The 12798-nt window shown below is 47.0% G+C and overlaps 2 protein-coding genes across 2 annotated transcripts; one reads left to right on the forward strand and one right to left on the reverse strand.

Moving 5' to 3' along the window:
* On the reverse strand, nucleotides 1-7991 carry ajuba (ajuba LIM protein). The gene is given in 10 exon segments (XM_047014094.1): nucleotides 1-685; nucleotides 1216-1284; nucleotides 1491-1542; nucleotides 2013-2143; nucleotides 2236-2298; nucleotides 2540-2607; nucleotides 2826-2927; nucleotides 3918-4865; nucleotides 4868-6786; nucleotides 7233-7991. Coding segments are annotated over 9 exon segments (2166 nt in total). The 5' UTR covers nucleotides 5469-6786; nucleotides 7233-7991; the 3' UTR covers nucleotides 1-553.
* Nucleotides 7992-8084: 93 nt separating this feature from the next.
* mrpl52 (mitochondrial ribosomal protein L52) lies at nucleotides 8085-9095 on the forward strand. The gene is made up of 5 exons (XM_047014095.1): nucleotides 8085-8189; nucleotides 8429-8498; nucleotides 8597-8664; nucleotides 8775-8839; nucleotides 8927-9095. The coding sequence occupies exons 1-5, from the start codon at nucleotides 8156-8158 to the stop codon at nucleotides 9071-9073; spliced, it is 384 nt and encodes a 127-aa protein (XP_046870051.1). The 5' UTR covers nucleotides 8085-8155; the 3' UTR covers nucleotides 9074-9095.
* The last annotated feature ends 3703 nt before the right edge of the window (nucleotides 9096-12798 follow it).

Below are 12798 nucleotides of genomic sequence, written 5' to 3' on the forward strand. Positions count from 1 at the left end.
TTAAACACAAAAAGGAAAATATTTATTAATAATTACAACAGATACAGGAATGTATTTTTTTTGTACTTGTACAGAAACACAAATCTCTTATGGTAAACAAAAATCCAAATGTTTAAGTGCAAATTGTTTGCTAATTACATTAAATACAGAACTTAACAAAATTAATCCCTTGTTCTTTTCTAGCGAACAGTAGCCATGTAGGGGGTGGGGAATAAAAACAGTAGTTTGGCCTGTTATTCCCACTCTGAGACCATGTACAGTATCGGTACAGTGATGATCTGAAGAGCAGCAGGACTCTTATTGTGAAGCACCAGGGTTAGAAATCAAGCTGAAGGCACTTGTGTCTGTCATAATCAGGACCCAGCCTGTATAGGTGAGAGCATATGCTGCCTTCAGAGTAAAAGTCTCTCTGTTTCGGCTTGTTTGTGTCTGAGCTCGTCGAGGAGAGACCTTCAAGAAGATCTGGACCCCCCCTGGGTGTGCAAGAGGAGGGGTTGGTCTACACTGTGTGTGTGTGTGTGTGTGTGTGAGAAGTCTTGTAGCTGCATAGTTGTCAGTGTACGTTGTGGGGGGTGGTGTTGGGGGCGATGCACACTCTGGCCATGTGACAGGGATGACAGAGGAGATGTGAGTCCAGAGGAAAGCACTGAGACCCCGGCTGGTCAGACAGCTGCTTCCGACACTCCTGGAGAACGACAGACAAGGAAGTAGGAGAGAGAGAGGAGGGAGAGAGGAGAGAGAGAGGAGTGAGGAGAGGGAAGAGAGAGAGGAGTGAGAGAGAAAGGAGTGAGAGAGAGGAGTGAGAGAGAGAGGACAGAGAAAGAGGAGAGAGGAGTGAGAGGGAAGAGGAGAGAGAGAGAGAGAGAGAGAGAGAGAGAGGAGTGAGGAGAGGGAAGAGAGAGAGGAGTGAGAGAGAGAGGAGAGGGAAGAGAGAGCACAACAACAAAATCAATCCAGTGATGTGTGCAGCACAGACTATAGTGCTACTCAGCTCTCCACCCTGGCTGTTATAACTCATCAGACCGGCGTTGCTGGTAGGCGGTCAAGTGAGTTGAAAGGTCAGGTGGCAGAGATGCGGCGCGGTGAAGGTCAAGTCAGGGTGGAAGCAGTACTGACCAGGGATACCTGGGACACTAGTGTGAACTAACCCCGAAGGTCCTTATGACAGCACCTGAACACACTGACCAAATGAGGCAAGACGGGGGTCATACTAACCTCACAATGGTAGCACTCAAAGTGATAGTCCTTGTTCATAGACACCACCCTGAGTATATCCTCGCTGCCCTGTGTCGCAAAACAAACAGAACGACAGAGATTAGGTGCCTGAGAAATGACAGCAACAGAAAGAAAAAAAAGTACATCCTTGTTGACTTAGGCAGGGATGATATAGCATGTATCCATGCATTCATCCAGTTCCCTATACACACCATTACCTAAGGTTAGATTAAACACACACACACTCACACAACACACCTGCCATAGGCACTCACCTCAGTAGGTAAGATGGGTTGTAAACAGGCAGCGCATTTAGGAGCGAAGGTTCTGTAACATCAGCAGAAAGGGAGAGAATGTAGGAAATTGACACGGGACTCTGCTTGGGCTTGTCAGCAGCATCAAGGAGATGGTGTGTGTGGTGTGTGTGTGGGTGTGAGTGTGTGTATGTGTGGTGGAGAGGGGGGGGGGAGTTAAGGCTCAGTGACAGACCTGCACATTAAGCCGCCTCTACAGAAAGCTATAAAAACAGGAGTTACGAGGCCCCCCTGTCTTACTGAGTTACAGTGACCGGTGGCTATAGTAGCAGTGTGATGCTTAGCACATGATGTCCTCGGCAGAACATAACAACACACAGCCTATGCCTTCTTCTAAGTCAATGTAAAGAATGTCGAACGCACACAGACACAGACAGATCAGAGTAACCACTTCAAACATCCCTGTGACCCGAACTGAACTCAGAAGAAGCACTGCAAGGGGGGGGGGGTTTGAGGCTGGAGACGGGGATGGTTCAGACTAACTTGTTGTAGTCTGTCACACAGTAGATGTTGCTCTGATGGTCCACAGTGAAGGGGACTCCGTCCAGAGCCTTGGAACACACCACACAGCGGAAGCAGCCCGGGTGGTACGAGTTCCCCATGGCCTGCAGGATCTGAGGGGCCGCAGAGGGTCACCAACCATAGACACACACTCTCTCTTATCTCACACATTTGAAAGGTTGGCGTGTTATTGATGCCCACTCACCTGTTCCAAAATCAAGTGACCACACACACTGCATTTCTCCGCTGCGGCCTGGAAGCCCGAGAACTGGAAAGAAGACCAGAAGGGAGAGATGATGGTGGTGGTGTTAATGAAGGACCTGGCCGGCCACAGAGAACCATCTGGAAGCCATGTTGATGAACGCCACAGAGTGATGTCATGTTAACCCCCTTAGGGGGTGAGGATTTTGCTCTTTTCTTGTAAGTCGCTTTGGATAAAAGCGTCTGCTAAATGACTACATGATTGTGAGCCTAGCTGGAATGTGCTTGGCCTTGACCTCGTCTCTCACCATGTAATCCTCTTTACAGTACACAGACCCGTTGACGTTGTAGAAGTCCTTGTTCCTCAGAGTGCGTCCTGAAAGGCCGGCAGACAAACGCAAAACACACACAGAGACAGGTGAGACGCAGATAGCCAACCGGTGAAGGCAGCTCACGAGGTGTGTAAATATGTGTGTGTGTGTGTACATTCTAAACGTTACGGCATTTGGTTTAAAACAGGGCTTCATAGTGAACGCGGAGCCGTTCGAATGCACCTCGCGTTCCTCCTCGTCGGCCAGGGAGGTACCAACTCACCGCAGGACACGCAGGTGAAGCAGCGTGTATGGTAGAGGCTGTCCAGGGCCTGGCAGGCGTTGTCCGCGCCGTACACACCTCTGGCACACTTCACACAGGTCCCTACCAACACAGCCAACACAACAGGGCCCACATCAGTCAAGACTCGCTCCTTTCCACGCCTTGACAAAAGACACGGTGTTGGAGAACGCACTCTGGAATCTGACTCAGTGTCAACAGTGAAAATCCCCCCCTCACTCACTCACTCACACACTCACTCACACACTCATTCTACCCTTCAGTCTCTGCCACGGAGTCTCTTGTCTGTTTCCCCGGCGCTAAGCTGGTTCGGCTGCTCCGAGACGGAGGAGCGGTAGAAGTGTGTGTGTGTGTCCCGAGGGCACAAATACCTGAGCAGAAAAACAGGCTGCTTCACACCGCCCCTGCACACGCCAAGGCAGGGTTACACACATGCCGCACACGCATGACTCACGCCCCCCACACACACACACACGGCTTCATTATCGTGGCCCCGAGTCACATCAAAAACACACGTTGGCACGCATCCTGCCACACACACACACACATATGTTAGCAGTCTTGGCTTTAACCTACTGTATGACTCATGCCAATGGACAGAGCAGTGTTTATCGGAAACGTATAATTTGTCTGAACCAAGGGGCTGGGCTTTGTAGTTTATTGTATAGAGAACTGAGAACTTTCAGTGTGTGTGCGTGTGTGTGTGTGTGTGTGTGTGTGTGTGTGTGTGTGTGTGTGTACTGGTTTAATGACTTTGAACCCGTGTCTTTAATGTCTGCGTGTCAGCTATGTTAATTCCACACTGCTTTCATCCCTCTTCTTCTCCTATGCTCAATTGAACAGCCCTGGATAGGTTACTGGAAGCTTCAGTTTGTTTTTCCTTCCCTCAGCTTTGCTCGCCTGGTAATGCCCTGCAAGTCCCTGCAAGACCTGGAGCCATCCATCCACTCTTTCATCCATCAATCTGTCTATCCGTCCATCCATCCATTCACCCATACAGTCCTTTCATTAAAACATGAAACACTGTCCACCGCGAGGACAACAAGAAAGCTCAAGAGAATGAGATGATCTCACCAAAGAACTCCTGGCGGCTTTCAGAAGCCTCCCTCCCCGTCCCTGGATCCTCCTGGCCTTTGATTGGTCCTCCGGCCGAGGCAGGGACCAGTGTCGCAGGCTTGGCGAGGCCTTTGATTGGAGCATTGTGCTCCTTGAGCATCAGTCCCCCCAGCCCCCCTAGTAACCCGTCCCCTTCCAGCGCCGCGTCCCTTAGCAACAGACGAGTCAGTTCCTCCTGGTACCGGGTACCCGGCAGGTCTGAGTAGCGAGCCCGTTCCCCGGCCAGACCTCCCGCCTCCTCTCCCCTGACGCCGCTCCGCTGTTCGTCCCACCACTCCGGTCCAGCCCGGTAGCACGCAGCCGCGGGGCTGCCCACGGCGGGCGGGTAAGAATGCCGGCTATCCTGGACCCCTTGTCCACACATAGCCCCCGCATCCATGTAATGCATCCAGCCCTCTGCCGAGTGCGCTCCGCCGGCCCTTCCCGGCCCAGCGTACCCCGACGCCCCCAGCTGCAGGGAGGAGAACTGCTGCTGCTGCGGCCCGGCGGAGGAGGTGCTGTGGCGGGTGTCGTAGCTCAGGCTGATGCCGCTGGTTCGGTTGCTGCTGCAGCGGCTCCCCATGGGGCTCCCGCCGCCTCCTCCGCTGGCCGTGCTGGAGGCGAAGCTGGACCTGGGGCTGACTAGCACAGACTCCTGTAGGCTGAAGGAGGAGCAGGGGCTCAGGGTCGGCCCCGGGGGGTAGAAGAAGCCCCCTCCTCCTCCTCCTCCTCCCCCCATGTCGGAGGGCCGGTGCGGCGGGTGGGAGAGGGAGGCTGGTCTGGGGCTCTCCCAGAGCTCGCTGCCGGTGCTCAGCCGCTTGTAGAACAGCGCCTCCTGGAGAGAGAAGCGCTTGTGGCGCTCCGGCTCAGAGAGGTAGGCCGGTTCCGCCAGGGCCCCAGGGCGCGGGGCGGAGCCGTAGGCCGAGAGGAGGGGTATGGTGGGGGAACGGAGAGGGGGGGAGGCTGAGAGAGGAGCTGATGGCGCCGGACCAGCTGCTGGAGCTCCAGGGAGTAACGGCGCTGGTTCAGGGAGGCCTTGGATCCGAACGCTCCCATGGACGGGTCGCCGCAGTCTCCTCCCAGGCCCGACTCCCGGCGCATCTGGATGTCCACGCCCTCGCCCAGGTAGCAGGAGGCGCGCTGTTGGGGGGAGCGGCGTCGGAGAGGCGCCAAGGTCGACGGGTGGTGCTGGTCGCCGTCGGGGGGCAGCGGGGTGGAGGTGGTCAACGGAGAGAGCAGCTGAGACGAAGATCCTCCCATTCCCTTGCTGCCTCGTCCAATCATCGCCCCGCTGGTCTCGTTGGGGGGTTGAGAGGCGAGGGAAAACTGACCGGGCCTTGAGGGCGAGGAGGAAGCAGTGTTGGGCGTTGGTGGAAGTCCACTGCTGCTGATGCTGGTGATGCCGCTGTTGCCATTGCTGTTATTGGCATTCGCCAATTCCTTTTTTTCCTTTTTTGAACTTGCAAATTTCACACTTCCTGAATCAGTCAGTTTCAACTTTTCCAATAGCTTAGTTCCAAGTCGGTCCATGGTTTGCCTTGTGTTAGTCTGGTGCTAGTTGTTATGTTTCTTGAAATTAGGCAGCTACAACTATGTCATAAGTTAACGCAATAAATACACTATGAATTGAAATACACAAACATTTTCAAGTAGGCCTACATCTACAATACAGTTTGTCTACAGTAGTTGAATTGAAATGACAGGGACCAGTCTTAAAACACAAAGACAAACAGACAGAGCCACCTCCCACTAAACAGTCATCAAAAATACAGACGAATGCCTAAGAATATGTACACAATAAATACAAAAGATACGTTAAATAAGACGTTTAAGACATTTTAGGTTGGCTACATGACGTCCAAATCATGTGATAACTAGCCTACTGTCTTTAGAGTCATCCTGTTCTGACCGCAGAACATCCACACAGACAGATTGTGAGGGATGCAAGTGTATCCATTGACTAATTTGACTACTTCTACAGTCCTGTCTGTTTCAATACAGCAATGTTGAAAATAAATACGGAAATAAATAGAAAACTTGAGTGTAGTTACACTATCGTTGGGGAGTCCGTTTGCTTTAGAGACTTGTCTACGTCGCTCCACACCTGCATCTCTCTTCAGTTGAAAAATGGTCCATTGGACTTGTAGCCGAATGGTCAAGAGCCAACTGCGAGTTGTTTCCGCTATTTGCCCAACAAATAATTACACTACTCAAATTTCCCAATTACAACCTCTCTGTTCTTGTAGTTGTTCTTCTTCTTCTTTTCCGTTATATTGAAAGGGCAAGATAGTCCATTGACTCCGTTATCCTTTAGACTGCGTGGGCTTTTCAGTGCAATGTGGGCAAGCTCCTTGGTAGATCGGTTTTCTCGTCGTTCTGGGGTCCAGTGTAGACAGGAAAATATGTTCTTTCTTTCAGTATAAACGGTTGCAAATGCTTTCTTTCACTTTCAAGCCTAAAACATTTTTAGAGGAAGAAACGAGAAGAGATTGGGGGCGCACAAAGAAAAAACATGCAGCCTTCGACGTTTCAAGAATGTGGATATTCCTTTCATTCCCCGTTTTCAAAAGAATGTTATCTTTGCTGCAAAAACAAGCATTGAAGTTCAGAGAGAGCGGGAAGCATGCGTTCGCTGACTACAAAGTGTTCTTAACTGACCAAACTGAATTCACTGATAATCAAGAATAAATACATTCTGCGAGTGTATCACACATTCAAGAACTTTGTTTCTTCCTTCCCCCAATTTACTTACCTCCCCCTCTTTTCCTTTATCTGGCAGTGGTGCTGTGACTCGTTTTTCTCCAAACAGGGACACCTTCCCCACCAGCAAGCGCGCATGGATACCACCCTGCAATATTATTCGTCATTCATACGCAAACTTCTCAGTGGTTTGGGGTAAATGCTGTCCCATTTCATGCACGGCACATTGTAATAAGACATAAGTATTTATTAACTACTATTTGAAGTTTAACAACAGGTATATGAATGACCGCGGATGAATCATATTTAGACAAATATAGACTACTCTATTATGGATGGGTTAAATGTTTTTTTCTATAGGTGCTTGAACTTTTATTGTGAGGTTTATAGAGCTCTCGGTATCCAATTTAATTATGAGCTTAGTAGCCTACCTCTGTATCTTATCTCGTGAGAGTTGGTTAACTACTGAGTTATTAGCTAGTATTATTACACAACCATATGACCTCTCAGGTGAGTTATTGTCCTGTCGTTAACAAAACCACACGTTTTCAGCATTCTAAAGTAGCCTATAGAATAACTTGCAGGAATACATACCTAATATTCCGTTTGTTTTTTCTTGTCACGTAAGACAGAAAGTAGATTCATTGCAAGTTAGCAACACTTGCAATCGCTACAGATGCAAACTAAATGCAGCTGCACTATTTTGTTGTGCCTCCAGTCTCTGGAATGTGCGGAAGGACATTAGTTAGTAACACGACGGGGCATTTTTTCAGCGTGTGTGTGTTCTCCAAGGACGATGCAAAGTAAACAATTCGCTTTTCCAGGACATTTTAGACAATTTACTTCTATGCAGCTAGAGTTATTTGTGGGGCATCACGCCGAAATGATTCGAGTCCAATTTAAACTAGTTTACTAATGTACTAGATTGGACTAGATTCTTTATTATTTTGGCTGCCCCGGAGCCCCCCTCCCTTCTGTTCCCTTGTTCCTAGTCTTTCATTGCTCTTGCGGTCCGCTAAAACGAGCGAGCTCAGCCTCTCCCTAGACTTGCACTCGCACAGTCATTTAGACGAGTAAAGACTTGTTCTTTGGTAGCAAATGAATGCTACAGTACCTGGTGCCTACCCAGAACACAAGAAAAGCATTTTTTCTAATGTGATACACATGACTTATATGGCTTTTTTTCTTATTTTTATACACCCATTAGCTTACCTGTCTAAGCTGTACTTGTTTGACCCTCAACAGTGAATCGTATTTACCTACATTTCTTTATTTTGAATATCCGGACTGTTTCGGTAAAATCAAGGGTGTACAATTTACAAACAAGTTTATTAACTATCCCAATCGTACAATTAAGCTGAATAGGGTTCGTGATTTTTTCAAATGTAATCTGACACAGGATTACTTAAAAGCCACAATGGAACAACTTTATGGCTGTAATAAACTACATAAGTTAATTCTGGCATCTGCTCGCGTATCTCCACCGCCATCTACCGGTCAACAACAAAACTGTAAACATGGCGGCGACCATCAGGACGTTGTGTTGCACAGGTAAGGGGTTCTTTGCTATAAGTAACCGAATATAGCTACTGTTATATTACTCGTGCTTATGGCTTTCTGCTACGTAAATACTCACCGATATCTCCATCTATATTTCTGACGAGATCTCAGGTTTCAGCAAGTTCATACTAGCCAAAGCACTAGCATGAGGTTAGGCTAGCGTTGGTAGCTAGCTCTGTAGTCTCGTTAACATTATGTGGATTCAATGACATCAATTATTGTTTTTACAGTTTTTCAACACTCCAGTCGGCACATATCGACGACTTGTGGTGTCCGAGGAGGGCTTAAATGGAGATTAGAGTAGGTACTACTAAACACTTGGGTGAACGGTTTAATATTTAGCTATAGACTACACAGTAATCGATGTGGTTTTTATTTGCAATTGTTCTCACCTTCAGGCATGGTTTAGCCCGTAGTGGATCAGAGTACGGCCCTCTAACAGATCTCCCTGACTGGTCCTTTGCTGGTAAATCTACAGATTACTAGTTTTTGTGCTTGGGATTTTTCAGTACAAATTTGTCTTGTGTATTTGGCATGAATGTAACTCCTGATCCCAGTCTGTTTTCACCTATCCAGATGGCCGGCCTGCACCTCCAATGAAAGGACAGCTGAGGAGAAAAGAAGAAAGACAAGCACTGACAGTGAGTTTGTACTTGACATTTCTTAAATGTATTTATTACGACTCTATTGCCTTCTCGTCCTTTTATCACTCTCTTTTTTGTCTTCAGAGACGTATTGTGGCCCTAGAAACAGAGATTGATAAAGGGATGGACCAGTGGGAACAGAAGCAAGAATTGGCCAAAGAGATGGAGATGCAGAAGAATTCCCTCCTGCTCAAACGTAAAGGAAACTCATTATTGAAGAAGAACAAATAAAGAGTTATTGGTGATAAAAAAAGAAATCTTGTTCGCTTGTTATTTTCTGCGTATTGTACTTTAACATAATAGTACCACTAGAGAGCAGCGTTTTACCAGTTAATGTGGTCTGTCAGTCAGTCTCAGCCACCATTTTGTCTCATGTTGCTTCAGGAATCAGGAAGGGTTTTAGAAGGTTATTCTATTCGGGCCAAGTGAGGCAAGAGAGGGGGTTCAAGACAGAAAAGTAATGATTCAAAGTTTATTTAGTGTATTTTATAAAAATTCCTGCAAAGTCATTTTAACTGTAATGACCAGACAGCCTCTTGGAAGTTCAATGGATGTGTGAAAAAGTTTTAATTTGTATGTCATAAGTCCAATTATTGTTGTGTGATTTATACCACACACAAACACACAGGATTAATGTGCAGAGAAAGCCACTTCAGGCCTGTTGTCTGGAAAGATGATTAGGATGATCCTGTTGTGACAACTGCAGCGTTGAGCATGTCTGAGACACTCTACAGGTGTGGGTCTGGCCAAGCCTCCTTCCCTTAGTCCTTTTGAACTGAGGAACTCATGTAACACTTCATTTAGGTGAGCGTTAGGCTCACTTCACGAGTGGCTTCAATAAAACGATCCACATTTGAGCTCAAAAAGTATGGGTTGTGCTTTTTTAGGAGGATTATCGATGAGAACACTGTAGAAAAGAATCGACACAGTTTTATGAAAAGGAGAGACAATATGACTTTTCTTGTGTATTTTGTTAAGTCAGCTTTTAATTAATAGTAGTAATTATGTGTGACTGACTTTTACCAGCAGCTTATTTACCAAGTGAGGTAAGGTTCTCTCTCTCTCTCTCTCTCTCTCTCTCTCTCTCTCTCTCTCTTCTCCTCTCTCTCTCTCTCTCTCTCTCTCTCTCTCTCTCTCTCTCTACTCTCTCTCCTCTCTCTCTCTCTTTATTTCTTTCATCCATTTCTAGCTTTCCCTCTCTCTTGCCGATCTCAGCAAAGTCCCACTGTAATTACAGAAGGTCTGCTTGCCGCTGAGTTGCAGATTCTTTTCGATGGAGACTCCCCCCCCCCCCCCCTCTCTCTTTTCATGAGACTCTGGGCCAGACTGGACCAGAGGCTTGAAGTCAAATGTTAGCTTTGTCAAACACCAAACTAAGTTTTAACATGTGTTTATATGGGTCGCTTTGTGAGAGAATCAGACAGTTTCAAACAATTAAATTGCAAGGGAGACATAAAAACCTTGGAACAATGGCTTTCAATATCACACACCTCACAGTGCATAACCTTGACACGCAATCAAAATGTATTGATTTTTTTAAACTTTTTTTATTGAGTTTTTCAAGAACATACAATTGCAACATCAGAGCATTTCTAAAAGGTTCGAAAGCATCCATTCCCTTTTATGAAACTAAGAGTGAAGCTATTATTATCTTGAGACTCAGAAAGGTCACCTTCCCTTTGTGTTCGGCCCTTCCTTCATTCACACACTGCATCCTCGCTGTAGGTCTCTTTGAGTCCCCTCCTCTCCCCTACCTCCTGGGCCCCCCTCCCCCCCTTCTCCTTGTGTTGTTTTGGTTTTGTGAAATGAGAACCAGATGTTGCTTATTGTACAGAAGTCATCGAAGGGGAGGGGGGGGGGGGGAGACGGGGGTAGTGGTTAAGGTCAGTGTATCAGCATACACACTGAGGTACGAAGAAGTAATGGATGAAAGGACCGAGGATAAAGGAGAGGATGGAAGGGTTTGTCTTTCTCTCTGATGTGACAGCGTTTTGAGCTGAGTTGTTCCTGTAGACCCACAGGCCAGAGCTGAAGCAGGGTTGTTTCCTGCTGAATGTAACTGGGTCTGGGTTAAGGGGCTAGGCTGTGTTTGGGGTTGAGGGGGTGGGGGGTAGGGCTGGAGGGGTGTCGAGGGTCTGATTCAGCAGGTCCTCTGGATTGCCACATCCTGGCCAGGGTTTTCCTGTGTGTTCAGAGGCATCAGGGACATTTGTGTTACACTTAACTACTTTTGCTTTATAAACAAGCTGTATTCCACCATGTTCTTCCTACCATTTGTCTGTTAGCCTCACTTTCTCTGTCTCAATATATTCTATATTTGTTTATAAAAAAAGGCATAAACAGACGTTTAGTGTGGTGTCTTATGCAATCTGTCTTTTCCCCCCTGTTCTTTTCTCTGTGACAAGAGAGACAGAGAACAAGAGACAGCAATATGGTATGTGTGTTGTACAATGTGTGTGTTAATTACAGTAATCTCGAGCTACAGTAGAATGTGCAATAACGTAGGTCACCCACACCCCCACACACACTACGGTTCAATTGCAAGCAGCTGTCTTGGCCACTTCCTGCCTGGCGTACTGACTGGCTCTGGACCAGGCCGCCCATACAGACCCAGCCCAAACACAAACACAGCAGACAGAGAAAGAAAGGGTGAGCAAGAAAGAAAGAAAGTTTTGAAGAAATATGGAACCAATATGGCTGCCATTTCTCTATCTCTTTGTCCTCCTCCATCTTTGACCGGCTTCACTCTCGTGCAGATGTACACGGTCAGCTGAGGCAGCTTACTGTATTCACTGGGCTCCATCTGTTTATACCTCTTTTCCTTCTCTTCGTTTTCTGTCTTCATTCTTTGCTGAAATGGAAACTGGGACTGGGAGTGATTAATAGGGAGACATTGTCATGCTGCCGTTATAAAAGATGCACTGAGACCAATCGCAATACCAGGTGACACAGGGATGGAGAGAGAGAGAGAGAGAGAGAGAGAGAGAGAGAGAGAGAGAGAGAGAGAGAGAGAGAGAGAGAGGGGAGTGTGGGCCAGGAAAGGAGATGAACAGATGTGGGGATAGAGAGAAAGTAAATGGAAATACTCAAAGGAAATGTATACTGTCTCATACAAGTGAAAAAAAGAGTTTGCAGAAATGGAAGGGCTGGATATTATTACTCTAGACCTGCCAAACAAACTACAAAACAAATTCAAAGATTGGTGTGTTATATAATTAAGTAAATGTATACTAATGTATCGCCACTAATAAGAGATGTTAAAGTCAGATTTCAACTCACGCTTTGTTCAGTTTTTACTTGTGGCTCAGTAAGAGGAGGGCATGCAAGTAGTTAAAGGATGTCGAGCGAGGATGGGGGGACTGGGAAGAGAGGAAGGAGCAGGGAGAGAGAGAAAACAGACCAGAGATACTTGTGGTGAAGGGAGGTGGTTTGAGTTAAAGACCTCGTAAAAAGAACAATTTTGCAGTGGGTGAGGATATAAGGGTGAGGGGAGAGTGGGAGGAAGGGTTGTGGTAAGTTTAGGCTTCTTCTTTTTTGTCAGGAAACTTAATTTTTTTCATTTTTTATATTTAGATTCATTGCAACTTGGACTGGACACTTATCCCTTTTGTTTTTCTCTCTTTCTCTCTCTCTCTCTCTCTCTCTCTCTCTCTCTCTCTCTCTCTCTCTCTCTCTCACACACACACACACACACACACACAAACACACATACAGTCTCCTTCTGGTCTTGATGGCAGCTCAGATGTTTCCAGAGTTCCAGATGGAGTTAACAGAACCCAGTTGGAACCCTTCTCTCAGAAGAACGTGATCATTCCGTAATTCTTTCCACCTCTTTCCTGGACACATGACTGCAGCCATAATCCCAAACAACCAACTCTCCTCCCCTTCAACTCCCTTTTTTTCCACTCTTTCTCTGCATCCTTCCATTTTACCCAGAGCTCATTGTCAGTCAACAA

This window comes from Hypomesus transpacificus, unplaced genomic scaffold, assembly GCF_021917145.1.
Source record: "Hypomesus transpacificus isolate Combined female unplaced genomic scaffold, fHypTra1 scaffold_221, whole genome shotgun sequence".
NCBI classification, from domain to species: Eukaryota; Metazoa; Chordata; class Actinopteri; order Osmeriformes; family Osmeridae; genus Hypomesus; species Hypomesus transpacificus.